The sequence below is a fragment of the Crinia signifera genome, chromosome 12 (assembly GCF_055691185.1).
Source record: "Crinia signifera chromosome 12, ASM5569118v1, whole genome shotgun sequence".
NCBI lineage: Eukaryota > Metazoa > Chordata > Amphibia > Anura > Myobatrachidae > Crinia > Crinia signifera.
Window position 1 is genome coordinate 50,167,416 of NC_139228.1, and position 22,235 is coordinate 50,189,650.

The window sequence follows — 22,235 nt, forward strand, 5'->3', positions numbered from 1 at the left end:
TGTGCCCTCAGAAACTGTGATCCTCACATCCAAATTAATACTTTCACAGCTGACATTATGGGGGAAATTTACTAAGATGTGTATTCGACTTCACATGTGATGTTGCTATGGGCAACCAATCAGATCCTGTCTACTATCTTCTAGAGAGTGCTAAATAAATAAGAAGTAAATTCTGATTGGTTTCCTATAGCAACATCACATGTGAAGTAGAATACACATCTTAGTAAATTTCCCCCTATGAGTGAACTTCACTGGTGAACCAGACTGATTATGGGCCGCAATCAGCTCCTCATATTCAGATTGAGGACCATTCCAGAAGATCAGCAGGTCGTCTATGTACCTAGTATACAGTACCAGACGCCTGCTGACCTCGGGATTACTGAAAAACAATTCTCGTTCGACTAGGAACATATAGCTGTTGGCTAGCGATGGGGCTACAGAGGACCGCTATAAATAATACTTGTTATCCGACATGAAAAAGTTGCGTTTAAGTGTTATATTCAATAATGTTAAAAAGAACTCAACATTAGGGCCCAAGTACAACGGGTCGTCAGTGATCAGTGCCCGCACCGCCGCGAGTCCCCCCTCGTGCGGTATGCACGTGTAGAGACTTGCGACGTCCACGGTACACATCAGACAACCAAGTGGCAACCGGCCCGACTGTGACAACTTCATCAACAAACAATTATCTTTTAGATAGGAGCACTTTCTCCCTGTACTCAGGGTTGAAGGAAATAATCCAAGAAGATGGATACCACCTGATAGAGGGACCGCCGGGGAGAGATGATGGGTCTGCCCGGAGGGTTCCTGCTATCTTTGTGGATCTTGGGAATTGTATATAGCAGCGGTACAATGGGGAACTGAGTAGTCAATGATTCCCTCACAGTGTTGTCAATGATGGCATCTTGTACTGCTGTTTGAAGGATCTTGTCCAATTCTTCCTTGTAGTCCTTTGACGGTTCACCAGTCTGGTTCACCAGTGAAGTTCACTCATAATGTCAGCTGTGAAAGTGTTAATTTTTTGGATGTGAGGATCACAGTTTCTGAGGGCACAATCTCAACATCTTTATTTAGCAAGAGCATGGACAGAAACAATTTATTGTTGGCGAGTAGCCACCATCCCACCCCTCTCAAAAGAGGGTTGCCGTACTCCCAAATGCTACGTGTACGCAGGATTGTTAGTGACCCGGGCGAGTTAGATAGATCTCTGTCTCAAATGGTTAACAAGTTTGCAGCCCCAGGTCACTACTAAAGTCACTACAAAATAAAAGAATTATGTGCGCATACACCAGGGGCAAACATTTAAAAAAAAATTCCAGGTTAAAAATGACATTGTGTCCCCCCAAAAAACTGTGTCGACCTTTTTGAGAATTCCCAAGGTGGGGTGTTTCAAATGTAGCGGGTGTACTACCTGCAACTTTATGACAGCAGGCGATACGTTTTATCACCAGTTCTCGGGAAAACCCATTCAAATTAGACAAAGAGTGTCTTGCACATCCAATTTCCCGCCACTTTTCAACTGAAAAGCACCCCTTAACATCCCTCAGATACAGGATTATAGAACAGATTCCTGAACCCAAACGGGGAGGAGATAGGGGACTTCAATTGTGCAGAGCAGAGAGCCGGTGGATACACTGGCTCGAAACCCTGGCACCCAGGGGGCTCAATGAGCATGCTGGGTACTCATATTTCTTGTGAGAGGAATGCAGCACCATGGGTGGGCGGGGCCTTTTGACATTTGAAATTTAACATGACATCTGATATAGTGGTGAGAACTTGACCGTGAGTTCTTAACTAGTTTAAAACACGGTGTAATATTTAAATAGATACAGGCACCTTATTATTTGATTATAGCGGGGGTGCGAATAGCAAAAATACAATATAGAGACAGGGAGATATGTCAACCTGTTTCAGCGGCGTCAGCCGACTGCAGAATTTTAATAAGTTCAAAGATATGGTGAACTGGATACCGACACTTTGTAAGCGAGTAAGATTACATGTATACATTGGTGTTGGTAACATGATAGAAAGGATGAATGTAAGTCTGTTTATTTGTAGGGTATAATCTATGTTCACCATATAACACCAGAATTTTTCACGGTTTTTAAACACGTTTTTAAGCGGCACACGCTCTTAAAATGTTTTTTTTGCACTAGCACTTTATTTGTGAGATATGCGTGGACATAGGAATTGTTTGCGCTAAAGAAAATTGCACTTAATATTTATGTATTTTATTTTTGTTTATCATTGTTCACAGATTTATGTATGCCCGCCCCTCTTCCCCGCCCATACCCGGCTGCTGCTGCAGGGATGACGTCACTAGATGGCGACGGCGTGCTCGGCGGCCGGTGTGGGACAAGGAAAGGTATTTAAACACATTTATTGTATTGTAAAAATGTCCTCTGCACCTAAAAGAGCTGAAATAGCTCAGAAACGTTGGTGATGTTTCCCTGGTTGTTTCTTTTGCTGAGTGCCGCCGCATCCCCGCAATTATATATATATATATATATATATATATATGCTGCGGTGTGCGGTCCGGCACTCTCCCTTCCAGACAAATACCCCGGTGCCTTCCAGGCGGAGAAGATAACACAAACGAAGAACAGGCGGCACTCCGAGGACTTCTTTTAGAAATTTGTATTAGGTAACAAGACACCAACGTTTCGAGGCTAGCGCCTCTTTGTCAAGGTGATGATAAAACAGTAAATCATTCACTGTTTTATCATCACCTTGACAAAGAGGCGCTAGCCTCGAAACGTTGGTGTCTTGTTACCTAATACAAATTTCTAAAAGAAGTCCTCGGAGTGCCGCCTATTCTTCGTTTGTGTTTATATATATCTCCTATATATTTGGCTACATCTGTCACTCAAAGTGGGTGTCTGTGTCTATAACGCTCTGTTCCTGGACTTTCCTCTTAATGTGTGATTGCCTTCATCTGTGCTGAACACCTTTCTGAGAAATTAACCTGTTTAAAACAGGTGATGGCAATCATACATTAAGGGGAAGTCTAGAAACAGAGCATTGTGTCCCTCCTGGAGAGGGTCATGTTGGGAGGTATGTGACAGAGAACCAGCCCAGTGAGCCCACAGACAGTGCCAGACACCCACTGCCTTCCCATGTTGCCCAGCACTGCTACTCCACAGCCACCAGGTGAGCACCCCCCTCCCGCGATTTGTGGCAAAACCTCCCCCCCGCGCGCCCCCCCCCCCTCCCACGATTCGCGGCAAAAACACCCGCTCCCCCGCGACCCCCCCTACCGCGATTCGCAGCAAAAACACCCCCGCGACCCCCCCTCCCGCGATTCGCTGCAAAAAGAACCCCCCCACGACCCCTCCCGCAATTCGCGGCATAACCACCACCCCGCGACCCCCCCCTCCCGCGAATCGCGGCAAACCCTCCCCCGTGACCCCCCCCCCCCGATTCGCGGAAAAAACACCCCCCCTGCGACCTCCCTCCCGCGATTCGCGTCAAAAAGAACCCCCCCGCGACCCCCCCTTGCACGATTGGCGGCACCCCCCCCCCTGCGACCCCCCTCCCGCGATTCGCGGCACCCCCCCCCCCCCCTGCAATTCGCAGCAGCCCCAGGATTAAATGGCATATGCAAAACACTGACATGGCTATGGTCGACAATGAAAAAGGTTGACATGAGTTTTTGAAGATTTATTTTTAATTTTTTCATATTCATTGTCATGTGTCGACATGGACACCCCCCCCCCCGCAACCCCCCCCCCCTCCCGCAATTCGCGGCAACCCCCCACCGGAACCCCCATGAACCCCGCTCTCCCGCGATTCGCGGCACCCACCCCCCGCAACCCCCCCCCTCCCGCAAATCGCGGCACCCCCCCGCTATTCGCGGCAGCCCCAGGATTAAATGGCACATGCAAAACACTGGCACGGCTATGGTCGACAATGAAAAAGGTTGACATGAGTTTTTGAAGATTTATTTCATTTTTTTAATGTTGTCATGTGTCAACATGGACACCAATGAAGTGGCACACTTATGTCAACATTTACATGTGTTGACCTTTCTGTGTTGATTTTTTCTTGTGGCGATTCGCGTCACACCCCCCCGCAACCCCCCTCCCGCGATTCGCGGCACCCCCCGTGACCCCCCACCTCCCGCAATTCGCGGCAACCCCCCACCGGAACCCCTGTGAACCCCGCCCTCCCACGATTCGCGGCACCCAACCCCGCGACCCCCCCTCCCGCAATTCGCGGCACCCCCCGTGATTCGCGGCAGCTCCAGAATTAAATTGCACATGGAAAACACTGACATGGCTATGGTCGACAATGAAAAAGGTTGACATGAGTTTTTGAAGTTTTTTTTTTCATTTTTTGAATGTTATCATATTCATTCTCATGTGTCGACATGGACACCAATGAAGTGCCACACTTATGTCAACATTTACATGTTTTGACCTTTCTGTGTTGATTTTTTCTTGTGGCGATTTGCGTCACACCCCCCCCCCCCACAACCCCCACTCCCGCGATTCACGGCACACACACACACCTCCCCCGCGATTCTCGGCACCCCACCCCGTGACCCCCCCTCCCGTGATTCATGGCACACCCCCGCGACCCCCCCTCCCATGATACGCCGCAACCCCCGCCCCGTAACCCCCCCTCCCGCGATTCGCGGCACCCACCCCCGCGACCCCCCCTCCCGCAATTCGCGGCACCCCCCACGATTCGCGGCAGCTCCAGAATTAAATTGCACATGGAAAACACTGACATGGCTATGGTCGACAATGAAAAAGGTTGACATGAGTTTTTGAAGTTTTTTTTTATTTTTTGAATGTTTTCATATTCATTCTCATGTGTCGACATGGACACCAATGAAGTGCCACACTTATGTCAACATTTACATGTGTTGACCTTTCTGTGTTGATTTTTTTCTTGTGGCGATTCGCGTCACACCCCCCCCCCACCCCCCCCGCAACCCCCACTCCCGCGATTCACGGCACACAAAAAACCCCCGCGATTCTCGGCACCCCACCCCGTGACCCCCCCTCCCGTGATTCACGGCACACCCCCCGCGACCCCCCCTACCATGATTCGCCGCAACCCCCGCCCCCGTAACCCCCCTCCCGCGATTTGCGGCAACCCACCCCGCGACCCCCCTCCCGCGATTCTCTGCAATCCCTCCCCTCCCGCGATTCGCAGCATCCACCCCCCCACAACCCCCCCTCCTGCAATTCACGGCACCCCCCGCGACCCCCCCTCCTGCAATTCGCGGCACCCTCCGCGACCCCCCCTCCCGCGATTCGCGGACACCTAAGTTGCAATACAGGGCATCTTTCATACAATTCTAACCATATTTCTCATATACAAAATTAAGGGGGCGCAGCCCCTTACGACGGTGTGAAGAGCGCCCGTAGGGCGCGATGAATCACCTAGTATATATATATATATATATATATATATATATATATATATATATATATATATAGAACGATGCGTGGGCGGCACTCGGAAGAAACAAATCACACTCGAAGCGGGTGTATCATCAACGTTTCGAGACTCTTTATTTAATGTCTCGTCATCAGGATATCCTGATGACGAGACATTAAATAAAGAGTCTCGAAACGTTGATGATACACCCGCTTCGAGTGTGATTTGTTTTTTCCGAGTGCCGCCCACGCATCGTTCTACATTTGTGCTCCACGCCAGGAGTATCTAGGGAAGGCACCGGGCAAGCTGTTTGGTGAGAGGAGTGCATTCCCATCCTCGCTTGTATATATATATATATATATATATATATATATATATATATATAGAGGTATGGTCCTGTAAGCAACAAGGCCACCGGCACCAGGAATGAGGAAGTCCAAAACAGGAATACTTTAGTGCATATTTAATGCAATGCAAACATCTTCAAGCTCATATGAATCAAAGCATAGTAACAACACCCATAGGCATCAGAGATACATAATCAAATTCTCACGTCTCCTCGACGGCCGTTTCGGCGCATAGGCACCTTCTTCAAGAGGGGTTGACAAGATACTGAGCAAAAGATCAGTGCTATATAGGGGGCATAAAGGTACACTCACCTGCTGCCACCAGGATCAATCACGTGCGCCGAGCGTCTCCGCTCCATGTCACACCTGCACATCGCTGCAGCTAGTATCCAACAGCGCCGCATACCGGAAGTACAAACGGCGTTGTGGAACCAAAAGTACAGCACATGTTGCAGGCGGACTCCAGAGAGGTTCCCCGGTCCCCGGATATGATCCACGCAGCCAGCTGTTACCATGGTGACCAAGCGCATCGGCACTGACAAGGAGTAAATGCCTGTGAAAACTGGAATATATCCAAAAAAAATTTGGAGTATATCCAGAAAAAAGTTTACATACTTAACAATACAAGCGGACAAACATTAATACATACAAAAAAGGGAAAAAATTAGTATGTGCAGAATAGACCAATTACACGTCTCTCATACCCAGGGCAATTTGCCTCAACTGGATTGCTTGAGAGAGGCCATAATGTGCAAAAACATGTAAATGCATATTATATACTATTCTGAACATAAGAGGGAAGCATGGAGCGGCAGTATAATGATTAATGTATAAATGGAGAAAACGAAAATTCTTCATTTAAGCCCCTAGGACTCATGCAGTTGAACTCATATATCCAGTAGCACTCCTTTTTCATCAGCAATGAATGCCTATCGCCACCTAGCCTCAAAGGGGGCAAGTGTTCAAGTGGCATGAAGGCAAAATCTTTGATTGAATGTCCACTATTGACGAAATGCCTGGCCACCGGTGGTGTATTAGTGTCCATCTTTGTATATGCTTTATTGATGGACGACCTATGTGCACCTATTCTCTCCTTGAGCATCCGCATAGTTTTGCCCACGTATAGTTTGTTACACGGGCACTTAATCACATAGACCACGTATCTGGTCTCACAGTCCATAGTATGTTTAAGACTGTATCTCTTGCCTGTAGTGGGGTGTATAAGTTCACTTGCTTTGATCATATGGCGACAGTTGACACAACCGGAGCATTTTTGTGAGCCGACGGGCCTAGAAAGCCAATTTTTTGATTGGTCCACTTTCGGACTGATGTCAGAGAATGTAAGCTGCTGTTTGAGATTTTGGCTTCTTTTGAAGCAGAACAGGAGAGGACACTGACAAATTTTTCCCATAACTGGATCGGTGCGTAGGATATGCCAGTGTTGTGTCATGGATTCCTTTATAGATTTAGACGCCACCGAGAAGGTTGTCACAAAGTGTAGCCTCTGCTCCTTTTCTTCCCTCACCTTGGGGGATAGCAACTCTGACCTCTGTAGGGCCAAACATTTGGCTTTGGCCTCTTCGACCTCCTTGCGGTCATACTGTCGTTCGATAAACTGTTTGCACATATCATCAAGTACCCCATCAAGGGATGATACATCGGATGTGATTCGCACTGCTCTTAGGAGTTGAGAATAGGGCAAGCCACGTTTGAGCGGCTGGGGGTGGAAGCTTGTGGCAAGCAACAAAGTATTTTTATCGGTAGGCTTTTTGAATAAGGAAGTCATGAATGTCCCATCTTTAATCGTAATGAGGACATCAAGAAAATTGATGCTTACAGGGCTGCTGCTGGAAGTAAATCTAATATTACCAGGAATGGAATTTAAGAGTAGTACAAATTCATTGAGCAGAGCATCAGTGTCAGTCCATATAAAAAACAGGTCATCAATGTACCTTACGTAACAATTGATGAACCTGGAAAAAATGGGATTAGAAAGAATGTGTTGCTTTTCGTACTTCACGTCATGAGTCACTGTACGGAGGGCACCGGGAAAAGTATACCGCGTATGCAGTGAGTGCCAGAATCACGTTGTTTTACATGTGGATGATACAAGTCGCCTTGGATTCATCGCTTATTCAGTGCACCCTGGTGGATTTATACCCGTGTATTGGGCTTGCTATTTCAGGACTGGTGATTTTCAGTTTCGTATGCTGGTGTATGTCTGTGGACAACACGGAGTGCTTTTAAAGACACAGTAGCCGTCTTGTGTACAGTATGGAACAAGCATCTGAACGGGTCACGTTGGAAGTGGGAGATATTTTAACCTTCTCTGACGTGGATGCGTCTGGCATTGTCTACACAGAAAAAGTGCTTGCCACTACTGAAGACGTTTCCTTGCAAGATCTCTTCAGAGACTGGGCTAAACTAAAGAGAAGGGAGACAGACTTTTATTATCATGGAGTCACACTCTCTGAATATTTTACTGCCAAAAAGATCCCTCGCGGGTTTCGAGTTAAAAACATACCCACGATAGGACGTAACAACGTCACGTTTTGCAAAAGATGGTGTGCCATCTTAAATAAATGCTCCCTGGACTTGCTCCTTCTAGTAATAGAGGAGTCAACCAGGGAGCTTAATGTCACTAAAGAGGAGCTTGCCTCTTTTGAAACATCTCACAAACAAGCCTTTGTGGATGAAAAGTCCTGCGATTGGCTCCAGAAATTACAAAGCCAAATAGACACGTACAAGAAAGAACTTATAAAATACAAACGTGAGAAATTTACTAAGGTCAACAATGACTATGAATCTCACAATGTGTACGGATGGCTAACGGGGGGCACGCAGTCAGAAGATCGTGGGGGCTACACGAGAAGACCTAGACGTGGTTATCGTTTTGACACTTCTAATGAATCTGGCACCTCAGCCAGTGAGGGGGAAAGGAATACACGGAGGGCAAAAAAGGCCCCAATCCCTTTAGCGGCACGAACCAGGGCCCAGCTAAAACTCCCAGAAGGTATAGTCGGAGAGGAGGCCAGTGGCGGCGCAACAAGGGGACAAAAAACCCCCGTTCGGGGCAAGAGGAGATAATATTCAATCTCTCTTCCAGCCCGCTCACACCAGATGAATCCAGTGTTCTGAGCAAGGGGTTGAATTTTATCCCAACTACCAGACATGACCCTTTCCTATGGAAAACTGAGGTATTTAAGTTAAACAGACAGCTAAAGTTACAGGAACACTTCAAGGACCATATTAGACCTATAACCAAACCGCAACTACCATCTGAGTTGCAAAAATTAAAAAAGAAATCTTCATTTAATCCACCTTTGTTAAACGCGTCCATCAAATCATTTACGCGTATGGTCGAAACTGCGGTTGTATTGGCCAATAAACCTGAACAAGGACACCATTCTAACTTGAGTCAATCAGAGTGGAGGGCTCTGAAGGATCTGGGGAGACGAGAGGACATTGTGATCCGTGCTTCGGACAAGGGGGGGTCTATTGTGGTACAGGACCTATGTGACTACAGGAGAGAGATTCAGAGACAATTGGCTGATTCTACAGTTTATGCCCGGTTGTCGGGTGATCCTACAAACACCTAAAAACGAGAATTGGAGGGGTACTTAAAATCAGCAGTAGATGCTGGCATCATCAATCAGGAGATCTTTAATGCATTAATTACTGAGTATCCAACCAAGCCCCTTTTGTACACCTTACCTAAGGTGCACAAGAGTTTGGTGGATCCCCCTGGCAGACCCATCATTTCTGCCAGGGGTTCCATTTTCCACTCTGTGTCAATGTATTTGGATACATATTTACAGCCGTGTATACAACAGTCTGAATTTGTATTACAGGACACAACTGCTCTCCTGATAGCCCTTGATAATCTTGTGTCAATCCCTGATGGATGTATATTAGCCAGTATCGATGTCTGCTCGTTATATACATGTATCCCCCATTCCCAAGGGATCCTGGCTACCCACCAATTAATCTCAAGTCACCCTGCCTACATAGGACCCAACATTGAGTTTTTCTGTGGGTTGCTGGAGATGGTACTGACCGAGAATTATTTCATGTATGACGGTAGTTTCTACCTACAATTGGCGGGCTGCGCTATGGGCGCTTCGGTCGCGCCAGCCTACGCCAATGCATACATGTTAGAGCGTAACATCTTCTTCTCAGACAGTGCCATCTCCAGTAACATAGTCTATTATTCTAGATATATAGACGATATGTTATTGTTTTGGGGTGGAGACGCCGAAGCCCTTGAGCAGTTGGTCAACGACCAAAATTCCCGTGATAGTCCAGTCAAATTGACACTAAAACTGTCACAAACAGAAATAGAGTTTTTGGACGTCAAGATACAAAAACTAGATAAACTAAAAACCACCCTTTTTGTAAAGCCCACGGATCGTAATGTCCTATTGCCCCCTTCTTCCTTTCATCCCCAATCAGTACAAAAAGGTTTACCTCTTTCCCAATTTCTCAGGGTGAGAAGAATATGTAATGATGATATAGAGGCAGAACACCAACTTAACCTGATGATAGAAAAATTCATAGCCAGGGGTTATGAGCGCAATGAATTGGTCAAAATTAAGGACCAGGTGATGCAAAGAACTAGAGCAAGCACCCTGATAAAAAAAGATAAAAAGGACTTAGCCAACACTATCATATGGCCTAGTCGGTACAGCACGGCCAGTCATGCAGCTCGTAAAGCTATCAAAAACCATTGGCCTATCGTCACTACGGACAACAGCCTCACCACCCTGCAAAAGAAAAGGATTATGATGAGTTTTTCCAGAGGGAAAAATTTACGTGACTATGTAGTACATACTGATGTCACTAATCAGGGAACCCGGGCCACTAACACGTTTTGGGGCACACCTAAACTGGGTTGTGTGAAATGTACGAGTTGTACAACCTGTGGATATATGTTGACAGGTAGCACTGTCAAACATCCCTTTCTACCCAAAACCTTTAAAATATGTGACAGACTCACCTGTTCGTCTGCCTATGTGGTATATGCCCTCATATGTCCATGTGGGAAATACTACATAGGCAAGACGGACTGTCAGTTTAAAGTCAGGATGGCCCAGCACAGGCAGGTCATACGTGCCGCAGTTTTGTCTGGCACCAGCACGCAGCCTGTAGCCAGACATTATGCGGAACAGGGACACTCTCCCACCGCATTTAAACATATTATTATAGACCACGTTCCCCCTCTTAGAAGGGGAGGCAAAAGGTCTAAACTGTTGCTCCAGAAGGAATCTAAATGGATTTTTTTGTTAGATACCTTAAGTCCGAAAGGACTCAATGAAACAATGGGACTCCAGTGTTTTCTTTAACTGATAGACTGTACTGTTTATTACCATGCATTTTGACTGTATTCAGTTATTTAATATTATGACAGTTTCTGCCAGTACTTAACGCTTCGTAAACATGCAGCTTCCAGTACTCAAGATGGTGGTGATGGGTGCACTGGGTGACAGCTTCCGGGCGCGACCACGGCGCTGGCCGATTTCCGCCTGGAGGAGGTTCTGGTGCCGTTTCTCTGTGTGTTTATTGTTCGAGTGCCGCCGCATCACCGTCTATATATATATATATATATATAATGATATTTGATTTTGTGGACCTCGATCAAAATAATTAGAAATACTCGGACTCTGTTAGAAATTACTAGCCTACCCCTGCCCTAGTGGATGGTAGGATATGAAATGCTACCATTTTTGGGGGGGGGGGAAAACGGTCAAAAAAAACCATGTCGACCTAATGACCCTGTCGACCTAACACATGTCGACCTAATGACCCTGTCGACCTTAAATCATGTTAACCTTCCTGCATGTCTACCTTAAGTCATGTCGACCTACATGCAAGTTGACCTAATGATTGTCTACCATCATGCTGGTTACCCAATGACCGTATCCTGTGCAGGGTGTGGGGTAAGTTAGGAGATTGGAGTGCAGGATGGGTGTGGGTGAGTGCAGGGTGACTGGAGTGCAGGATGAGTGTGGGGTGAATGCAGGGTGGTTGGCGTACAGGATGGGTGTGAGGTGAGTGTAGGGTCATTAAAGTGCAGGATGGGTGTGGGGCAGTGTTCCCTCTAAGCTGTGCACACGTGCACACAACTCGACGAGCATGCAAACAGACATTACAACAGAGCACGCAAAGCAGCCGTGGTCCCTTTTTGCAGTTGTGGACTCAATTAATGTGTGTTTCACCCATTAACTACATTGTGTGCTGTGTTTTGAATGTTTACTGTAAATGTTTAATATCATTTTGAAGTTATGTTAACACAAATGCTGAACGTCATTTTCCAGTTATATATAAGTGACGCACAAAAATTAACCCCTTCCCGACATTTGACGTATATATACGTCATGGCCGGGATGTACTTCCCGACACATGACGTATATATACGTCATGACTTTAAACTGTCCACGCGTCTATAGACGCGGTGACAGTTTAAACATGTCTGCTGTCCCTGACAGCAGACATGTCCCTGCATGCCCAGGGGGGGCGGCGATGCCTCCCCCCCGTCGGCGATCGCTGTGATTGGCTGTTCAATGTGAACAGCCAGTCGCAGCGTTTTCCTGTGTTACTGGCGAATCAGACGCTCGGTAACACAGGTGTCAATCACCGTCGGGTGTGAGGGGGCATGAGGGGGTCACCGGTGATGACCACACCTCACCCCACCTGCCCCCAAGGCTGTGATTGGTCCGTCGGACCGACAGACCAATCACAGCCAAGGCGCGTCATTTAAACTAACGGTGACTGCGCTGCAGACGCCATTCCGGTCTGGAATTGCATGCAGAGCGGTCACCAACCAATCTGTCGTGATATACATACCTGATCCTTGCCTGATACTTACCTGATCACCGCTGGTAGCGTGCTGCCAGCAGCTGGATGCTTCCTGGATCTTGTGACTTCCTGTGTGCTGCTGCTGCAGTGTCATAGAGTCACAGATCGTGAGAGATAGTGACAGATAGTGACAGAGAGTGATAGAGAGTGCTATATTTTGTGTCTGCTGCACCCCTTTTGTGCTGATCAGTATATCTGTGCTGATCAGCAACTTTTTGGGGTTTTTTTTTTTTTATATATATACCTGTCAGTTGCACCAAAGGTTGTGCTGCCTGTGCAACTGACTGCTGACCCCCTGCTGCCCCCCCTTTTGTGCTGATCAGTTTAAATTAATTAACTGATCAGCAACTTTTTGGGGGTCCAGGTTTTTTTTTTTATATATACCCTGTCAGGTTGCACCCACAGTGGAGAGTGCAGTGGGGTTTTGTTTTTACACCCACGTTGCTTTTGTGGGTGTCCTGTGGCCGCTGATCAGTGACGTACATCACTGAACAGCATTTTTGGCACAGGGTTGATATCATTTTTTTTCTGCAGTTTTTTTAAATTGTTTTTTTTTGGAGAGTGCTGTGGATTATTACACCCACGTTGCTTTTGTGGGTGTCCTGTGGCCGCTGATCAGTGACGTACATCACTGAACAGCATTTTTGGCACAGGGTTGATTTTTTTTCTGCAGTTTTTTTAAATTGTTTTTTTTTTGGAGAGTGCTGTGGTTTATTTTTTTTTTATTTTTTTACACCCACGTTGCTTTTGTGGGTGTCCTGTTGCCTTTGAGCGCTGTTCAGTGACGGACGTTACTGACCAACATCTGTGCTCAATTTTTGGCGCAGGACCTTTTTTTTTTTTTTTAACCCCTTCAATTTTTTTTTTTTTTTATTGGGATCAAATTCCTGTATAAAGTATTTTTTTTCTGCACTACATACACACTACACACTACATACCCCCCGTGTTGAAATAAAGTTTGTACCCCCCCTACACTATACACGTGTTGAAACATTACACTTACAGAAACACAAAAATAAAAATGGCATCCCAAATGTCATCCCAAATGTCATCCCAGTCATCCAGAAGAATGTATTCAGCGGAGGAGGCATATGCCATGCTTGCCTCTGACTCTGACACAGCCAGTGATGCAAGCGGGGAATTTGAAGGATTCGTCTTAAGCTTCTCTTCCTCCTCTAGTGATGAGGGACCCCCTCAAAGACGCCCCCGTAGAGCAGCTGAGACCCGCCCCCAAATGATTGATCCCGTATGGACCCCACCACCAGACAATTTTGAGCCCCAGGTTCCTGAGTTTTTGGCCATCCCAGGAATCCAATTTGATTCAACAGGTCTCAGAGAAATTGACTTTTTCAAATTATTTTTCTCTGATGATTTTATAAATTTAATGGTGGACCAAAGTAATTTATATGCCCAGCAGTTTATTGCTCAAAACCCCACGTCATCATTTGCTAGGTGGACCCCTGTAGATGCAGTAGAGATGATGACGTTTTGGGGTCTGGTGTTACATATGGGCATAGTAAAAAAGCCAGAAATTAGGCAATATTGGAGTACAGATGTTCTGTACAGCACCCCATTTTACCGTATGGCCATGACTCGGACTCGTTTTGAGACAATCCTTAAATTTTTACATTACACCGATAATGCACAGTGCCCACCCAGAGATGATCCCACCTTTGACCGGCTATTCAAAGTCAGGCCGGTCATTGATCATTTCAGTGCCAAATTTGCAGAGATGTACATCCCTGAAAAATTTATTTGTATTGACGAGTCCCTTATACATTTTAAAGGAAGGGTTAAATTCCGCCAGTACCTTCCCAGTAAGAGGGCAAGGTATGGCATAAAAATGTATAAACTGTGTGAAAGCACCTCAGGGTACACCCACAGGTTTAGGGTATATGAAGGGAAGGATTCAAGAATTGAACCGCCAGAATGCCCCCCCTCCCTCGTAGGTGTTAGTGGAAAAATTGTCTGGGATTTAGTGCACCCCTTCCTGGATAAAGGTTATCACCTCTATGTGGATAACTTTTACACTAGCATCCCCCTGTTTAAGGCCCTTGGTTCAAGAGGTACAGCAGCTTGCGGTACTGTGCGCAAGAACCAAAGAGGCCTCCCAAAAACGCACATTGCCCAAGTACTGAGAAGGGGTGAAAGCAGGGCACAATCCACCGAAAATATGTTGTTGGTCAAATATAAGGACAAGAGGGATGTCCTTATACTGACAACAATTCATGGAGACAGTACCACCTCCATCCCTGTACGAGGTACCAGTACCCACACCTCAAAACCTAATTGTATCCTAGATTACAATAAGTACATGGGCGGAGTGGATCTTTCAGATCAGGTACTGAAGCCGTACAGTCCCCTGCGGAAAACAAAAATCTGGTACAAGAAGCTGGCCGTGTATATCATCCAGATGGCACTGTATAACGCTTACGTGCTATTCCGTTCTACCAGCCAGAGGGGGACATTTATGCACTTTCAAGAGGCAGTCATAAAGGGCCTAATATTTGGGAACCAGCAGACAGAGGGCCCCAGTACTTCTAGTACTGGCCCCTGTATTGTACCAGGGCAGCATTTTCCTAACGAAATCCCCTCCACTGCAAGAAAGGGCAGGACACAAAAAAGGTGCAAAGTTTGCTATAAAAAGGGAATAAGAAAGGATACTATTTTCCACTGTGAAACTTGCCCCGACAAACCCGGCCTATGTATAAAGGAGTGTTTTAAAATATACCACACATCTATGGATTATTAGGTTCATCATTTCACTGTGCTTCGGGGGTCTTGCTAATGCCACATAGCACCCACCATTCATTCCACCAGAATCTGAGCTGCAAAATCCAAAAATCACTCCTTCCCTTCTGAGTCCTGCCATGCACCCAACTGGTATTTTTTGGTCACATATGAGGCATTGCCATACTCGGGAGAAATTGGGGCACAGATTTTGGGGTGCTTTGTCTCCTTCATTCCTTGTGAAAATGAAAAATTTTGAGCCAGAACTGCATTTTTGTGTAAAAAATGTAATTTTTCATTTGCACAGCCCAGTTGTATCAAAATTGGTGAAACCCCTGGGGGTTTGAAATGTACACTATACCCCTAGATGAATTCCCTGAGGGGTGTAGTTTGCAAAATGGGGTCACTTGTGGGGGGGTTCCACTGTATTGGTGCTTCGGGGGTCTTGCTAATGCGACATAGCACCCACCAACATTCCACCAGAATCTGTGCTGAAAATCCAAATATCACTCCTTCCCTTCTGAGTCCTGCCATTTTTTGGTCACACATGAGGCATTGTCGTACTCGGGAGAAATTGGGGCACAGATTTTGGGGTGCTTTGTCTCCTTCATTCCTTGTGAAAATGAAAAATTTTGAGCCAGAACTGCATTTTTGTGTAAAAAATTTAATTTTTCATTTGCTCAGCCCAGTTGAATCAAAATTGGTGAAACCCCTGGGGGTTTGAAATGTACACTATACCCCTAGATGAATTTCCTGAGGGGTGTAGTTTGCAAAATGGGGTCACTTGTGGGGGGGTTCCACTGTATTGGTGCTTCGGGGGTCTTGCTAATGCGACATAGCACCCACCAACATTCCACCAGAATCTGAGCTGCAAAATCCAAAAATCACTCCTTCCCTTCTGAGTCCTGCCATGCACCCAAATGGTATTTTTTGGTCACATGTGAGGCATTGCCGTACTCGGGAGAAATTGGGGCACAGATTTTGGGGTGCTTTGTCTCCTTCATTCCTTGTGAAAATGAAAAATTTGGAGCCAGAACTGCATTTTTGTGTAAAAAAATTATTTTTTCATTTTCACTGCCCAGTTGTACCACAATTGGTGAAACCCCTGGGGGTTTGAAATGTACACTATACCCCTAGATGAATTCCCTGAGGGGTGTAGTTTGCAAAATGGGGTCACTTGTGGGGGGGTTCCACTGTATTTGTGCTTTGGGGGTCTTGCTAATGCCACATAGCACCCACCAACATTCCACCAGAATCTGAGCTGCAAAATCCAAAAATCACTCCTTCCCTTCTGAGTCCTGCCATGCACCCAAATGGTATTTTTTGGTCACATGTGAGGCATTGCCGTACTCGGGAGAAATTGGGGCACAGATTTTGGGGTGCTTTGTCTCCTTCATTCCTTGTGAAAATGAAAAATTTTGAGCCAGAACTGCATTTTTGTGTAAAAAATGTAATTTTTCATTTGCACAGCCCAGTTGTATCAAAATTGGTGAAACCCCTGGGGGTTTGAAATGTACACTATACCCCTAGATGAATTCCCTGAGGGGTGTAGTTTGCAAAATGGGGTCACTTGTGGGGGGGTTCCACTGTATTGGTGCTTCGGGGGTCTTGCTAATGCGACATAGCACCCACCAACATTCCACCAGAATCTGAGCTGCAAAATCCAAAAATCACTCCTTCCCTTCTGAGTCCTACCATGCACCCAAATGGTATTTTTTGGTCACATGTGAGGCATTGCCGTACTCGGGAGAAATTGGGGCACAGATTTTGGGGTGCTTTGTCTCCTTCATTCCTTGTGAAAATGAAAAATTTGGAGCCAGAACTGCATTTTTGTGTAAAAAAAATAATTTTTCATTTTCACTGCCCAGTTGTACCACAATTGGTGAAACCCCTGGGGGTTTGAAATGTACACTATACCCCTAGATGAATTCCCTGAGGGGTGTAGTTTGCAAAATGGGGTCACTTGTGGGGGGGTTCCACTGTACTGGTGCTTCGGGGGTCTTGCTAATGCGACATAGCACCCACCAACATTCCACCAGAATCTGAGCTGCAAAATCCAAAAATCACTCCTTCCCTTCTGAGTCCTGCCATGCACCCAAATGGTATTTTTTGGTCACATGTGAGGCATTGCCGTACTCGGGAGAAATTGGGGCACAGATTTTGGGGTGCTTTTTCTCCTTCATTCCTTGTGAAAATGAAAAATTTGGAGCCAGAACTGCATTTTTGTGTAAAAAAAATAATTTTTCATTTTCACTGCCCAGTTGTACCACAATTGGTGAAACCCCTGGGGGTTTAAAATGTACACTATACCCCTAGATGAATTCCCTGAGGGGTGTAGTTTGCAAAATGGGGTCACTTGTGGGGGGGGTTCCTAACTTTTAGCATCTTATGGTGCCTAGAAACCTACATGGTGCCTAAAAAATAATCTCATAAAAAGGAGGCTCCAAAATCAAGTAGGTGCTCCTTCTATTATGAAGCCTGTGGTTTGGTCAACGTGCACACTAGGGCCACATATAGGATATTTATGAAAACAAAAGAATTGGGGGAATCAATTTTTAGTCACATTTCTCTAGTAAAATCTACTGTGTTCCTTAGAAAAATGTATTAAAATTGCAAATCTGCAAAAAAAATGAAATTTTGAAATTTCACCTACACTTTGTTTTAATTCCTGTGAAACACCTAAAGGGTTAACAAACTTCCAAAATGCTGTTTTGAATACTGTGAGGGGTGCAGTTTTTGAAATGGCATCATTTATGGGGGTGTCTCACATACAAGTCCCTCAAAGTCACATCAGAACTGAACTGGTCCCTAAAAAAATCAGTGTTTGAAATTTTCTTGAAAATTTGAGAATTTGCTATTCATATTTTAAGCCTCCTAGTGTCCAAAAAAATTAAAAGGAGGCTGAAATAATGATGGAAACATAAAGTAGACATATGGTCTATGTTAGTTATTAACTCTTTTGAGTGTTATGATTATTTGTCTCACAAGCAGAAAATTTAACATTTTGAAAATTGCTAAATTTTCCATTTTTTTACGACATTTTGGTATTTTTCACAAAAAAACACAGACTGTATCGACCCAAATTTACCACTAACTTGAAGTACAATGTGTCACGAGAAAACAATCTCAAAATCACTGGGATAAGTAAAAGCAAAAAAAAGTTATCCCCACTTAAGTGATACATGTCAGATTTGAAAAAAAGGGCTCTGTCAGGAAGGCAAAAACATGCTGCGTCAGGAAGGGGTTAAAATTGCCTTCCAAAGTTGCACAGCCAAAATATTTTGCCGCACACAGCCTTCGTAAAATTAGAGGGAACATTGGTGTGGGGTGAGTGCAGGGTGATTGTAGTGCAGAATGGGTGTGGAGTGAGTGCAGGATGGGTGTGGGAGAGTGTAGGTGATTGAAGTGCAGGATGGGTGTGTGGCATGGGTGTAAATAAAATGATGTGGGCCCCATAGCAAAATCTTGGACGTGGCCGCCCATTGTCACTACAATGCCCATGATTGGGGGAGGGGCACCAGAAGAGAGTGAGAGAGGGTGTCTGGAGAGAAACAATGGGTGAGATTTAATAGTATGAGAGATTCAGAAAGTGAGATATTTGGTAAGAAATCTCCAGTTTTTTTAAAGAGGCAATAATTAACGCTGCAAAACTAGTTTGATTTTGACGTGTAAATGGTTGCCGCTTTAAAAAAAACTGGAGATTTCTTTCCAAATCTCTCACTTTCTGAATCTCTCATCCTATTAAATCTCACCCAGTGTCGGGTAGAAAGACTGTCGGGAAGAGACAGGGCTAGAGAGAGAGGGCACAGGTAAGAGAGAGGGGTTGGAGACTGCCAGAGAGAGCGTGGGGAGGAGAGAGAACTAAGACTAGGGGCAGAGAGACAGGTGGAGTGAGACTTTGGGCTGAGAGAAAGATGTGCAGGAGGAAAGAGAGCAGGGAAGAAAGAGAGGGAGAGAGCACATGAGAGAGAGAGAGAGCAGGGCAGGCAAACCCCCCTATAGATAGCGCTATGTAATTGCTACTTTACTCCCTTTACTTACAGGTGCCGCTGTGTACCTTTTAATTACCCCCCATACCCAGTAAAGGTGCCGCTGTGTACCCCAGGACAGATGACGCTATCTGCCGCAGGACAGATGATGCTATCTCTGGCAGCAAGGTGTGTGTCCTCTCCACCTAGTCTTCACCCTGCCGGGTCCGCGCGTCGGGGCTCCACAGCACACCACCTGATCTCCGCCACACTCCACGTCATGAGCCGGAAGCTGCACCCACGCAGGGCCTCCCGAGTCCTCACCGCCGCACCTGGTCTCCACACGAAACACACCGGAAAATGCACAGGCGCTGGGTCCTCTCCTTCACATCAGTCTGTACACCGTACATCAGTGCCGGAAACTGTGCACAGGTGCCTTTGTATGTCGTGCTGGGGCTGGTCACTAGAGAATGACGCTGTGTTTCAGGACAGACTAGCTGGAGTCTGGACTACCGCTTCTACAGTGCTGCACTGTCCCTGGGACAAAATTAAAAGGGTGCAGGGGATTGTTAGCTTGCCCCCCCCCCCCAGCTGTTGGGCCCCATGGCAACTGCATCCCCTGAACCCTCTATTGTTATGTTACTGGTGTGGGTTAAATGCAGGGTGATTGGAGTGCAGGATGAGTGTGGGGTAGGTGCAAGGTGATTGGAGTGCAGGATGGGTGTGGGATGAGTGCAGAGTGATTGGAGTGCAGGATGGGTGTGGGTGAGTGCAGGATGATTAGAGTGCAGGATGGGAATGGGGTGAGTGTAGGTGATTGGAGTGCAGGATGGGTATGGGGTAAATCCAGGATGACTGGAGTGCAGGATGAGTGTGGGGTGAATGCAGGGTGATTGGCATACAGGATGGGTGTGGGGTGAGTGCAGGGTCATCAAAGTGCAGGATGGGTGTGGGGCGAATGCAGGGTGATTGTAGTGCAGAATGGGTGTGGAGTGAGTGCAGGATGGGTGTGGGTGAGTGTAGGTGACAGAAGTGCATGATGGGTGTGTGGCATAGGTGTAAATAGAATGATGTGGACCCCATAGCAAAATCTTTGACGTGGCCCCCCATTGTCACTACAATGTCCATGATTGGGGGAGGGGGAGGGGCACCAGAAGAGAGTGAGAGAGGGTGTCGGGAGAGAAACAATGGGTGAGATTTAATAGGAGGAGAGATTCAGAAAGTGAGATATTTGGTAAGAAATCTCCAGTTTTTTAAAGCGGCAATAATTTACGCTGCAAAACTAGTTTGATTTTAAAGTGTAAATGGTTGCCGTGGCTGCTATCTCTGGCAGCAAGGTGTGTGTCATCTCCATCAAGTCTTCACCCTGCCGGGTCCACGCGTCGGGGCTCCACAGCACACCACCTGATCTCCACCACACTGGGTCTCCGCGTCATGAGCCAGAAGCTGCACCCACGCAGGGCCTCCCGAGTCGTGTCGTCCCCCCCCCCCCCCCAGCTGTCGGGCCCCATGGCAACTGCATCCCCTGTACCCTCTATTGTTATGTTACTGGTGTGGGTTAAATGCAGGGTGATTGGAGTGCAGGATGAGTGTGGGGTAGGTGCAAGGTGATTGGAGTGCAGGATGAGTGCAGAGTGACTGGAGTGCAGGATGGGTGTGGGTGAGTGCAGGGTGATTAGAGCGCAGGATGGGTGCGGGTGAGTGCAGGGTGATTGAAGTGCAGGATTGGTATGGGGTGAGTGTAGGTGATTGGAGTGTAGGGTGGGTATGGGGTGAATGAATCCATAATGGGTGTAGGGTGACTGAGTGACTGTAGAGTGATTGGAGTGCAGGTTGGGTGTTGGGTGAGTGCAGGATGGGTGTGGGGTGAGTGCAGGATCTCGGCTCCGCCCAGCGCGGGTACCGGTTATACCGGGTCCGGGAGCTATAACCTGAACAGTGTGAGCACTGGGCTTCTGCTTCTATAATCTATACAGAGAGAGGACGTGAGGCAGCGCTAGCAGAGGGGGCATATACGCACATAGAGGAGGCGGGACCCGCCGTCACCGGCCCAGTGGAAGGTGGTGAGCAGGTAAGGTTGGAGGAAGTGTTCGAAATCTAGGAGGCGTGGTTAAGGCACGTAGGAGGGGCAAGTCAGGAAAATAGTAGAGGGGCGTGTAATGTACTTAGCATAGGGGCGGCTCCGGCAGAGACTAGAGGGCAGGACAGACGCAAGGGAAGGGGCCTTGCAGGCTCTGATGAAGGGGGCGGGTCCGGCATTGTTAGGGGGCGGGTCCAGCACATTGTGGAGGGGCAGATCAGGCACAGTGTAGCACGGCGAATCATGTACAAGTAAGGGGCGTGTAGGCTCACATCTTGAAGGGCGGGTCCGGTAGAGTGTGGACGGGGCGGGTTCGGTAGTGCTGGAGGCATATGACGAGAGCCTGGGACGAGTCCGGAAAGGGGGGCGTATCCGGGAGAAGGCAACAGGGCGACTCATGTGCAGAATAATTGGGCGTGCAGGCACAAAGCAGGGGGGCGGGTCCCACACAGTGTAGGGGGCGTCTATGCGTTGAGTAGGGGGCGGGTCCGGCATTGGGGAGCCCGGAGCAGGGGGCGGGTATTGTCCGCACGTCATGGTCACGTGACGTTGAGCAGCCAGTAGGAGTCGCAGCGGCCGGAGGTGAGGCGCTGCGGCAGCGGCCTGGGAAGAGCTGCCTGGGAGGCGGTCGGGGGAGGGGTCAGGAGCCGGAGCAGCAGCAGCAGCCGCCTCACCTCAGCGCCGCCGCCATGCCGAATAAAAGCAAGAAAGAGAAAGTGAGTGTCCGACCGGGGTCGGGAACAGTGAGAAGGGGGCGGCAGCGGGCCCGGACACCTACCCTGCGCGGGCTGGTGCTCCGGGCCTAACCCTCAGCGGGCTGCGGCGGCAGAAGTTCCGGGGAAGTGAGTGAGTGACTGTCAGCTG

The 22,235-nt window shown here is 47.2% G+C and overlaps 1 protein-coding gene across 4 annotated transcripts in view; it reads left to right on the forward strand.

Moving 5' to 3' along the window:
* Positions 1 to 21,939: 21,939 nt before the first annotated feature.
* The window catches only part of PPP2R5C (protein phosphatase 2 regulatory subunit B'gamma), a 90,826-nt gene continuing 90,530 nt past the window's right edge, over positions 21,940 to 22,235 (forward strand). For all 4 annotated transcript variants that reach the window (XR_014466194.1, XR_014466195.1, XM_083166360.1 and 1 more), the window contains exon 1: positions 21,940 to 22,087. Coding sequence is in view for 2 of the 4 variants with exons in the window: in XM_083166360.1 (XP_083022486.1) it covers positions 22,061 to 22,087 (27 nt within the window). In the remaining 2 variants the exon portion in view is untranslated. The remainder of the gene's footprint in view (positions 22,088 to 22,235) is intronic.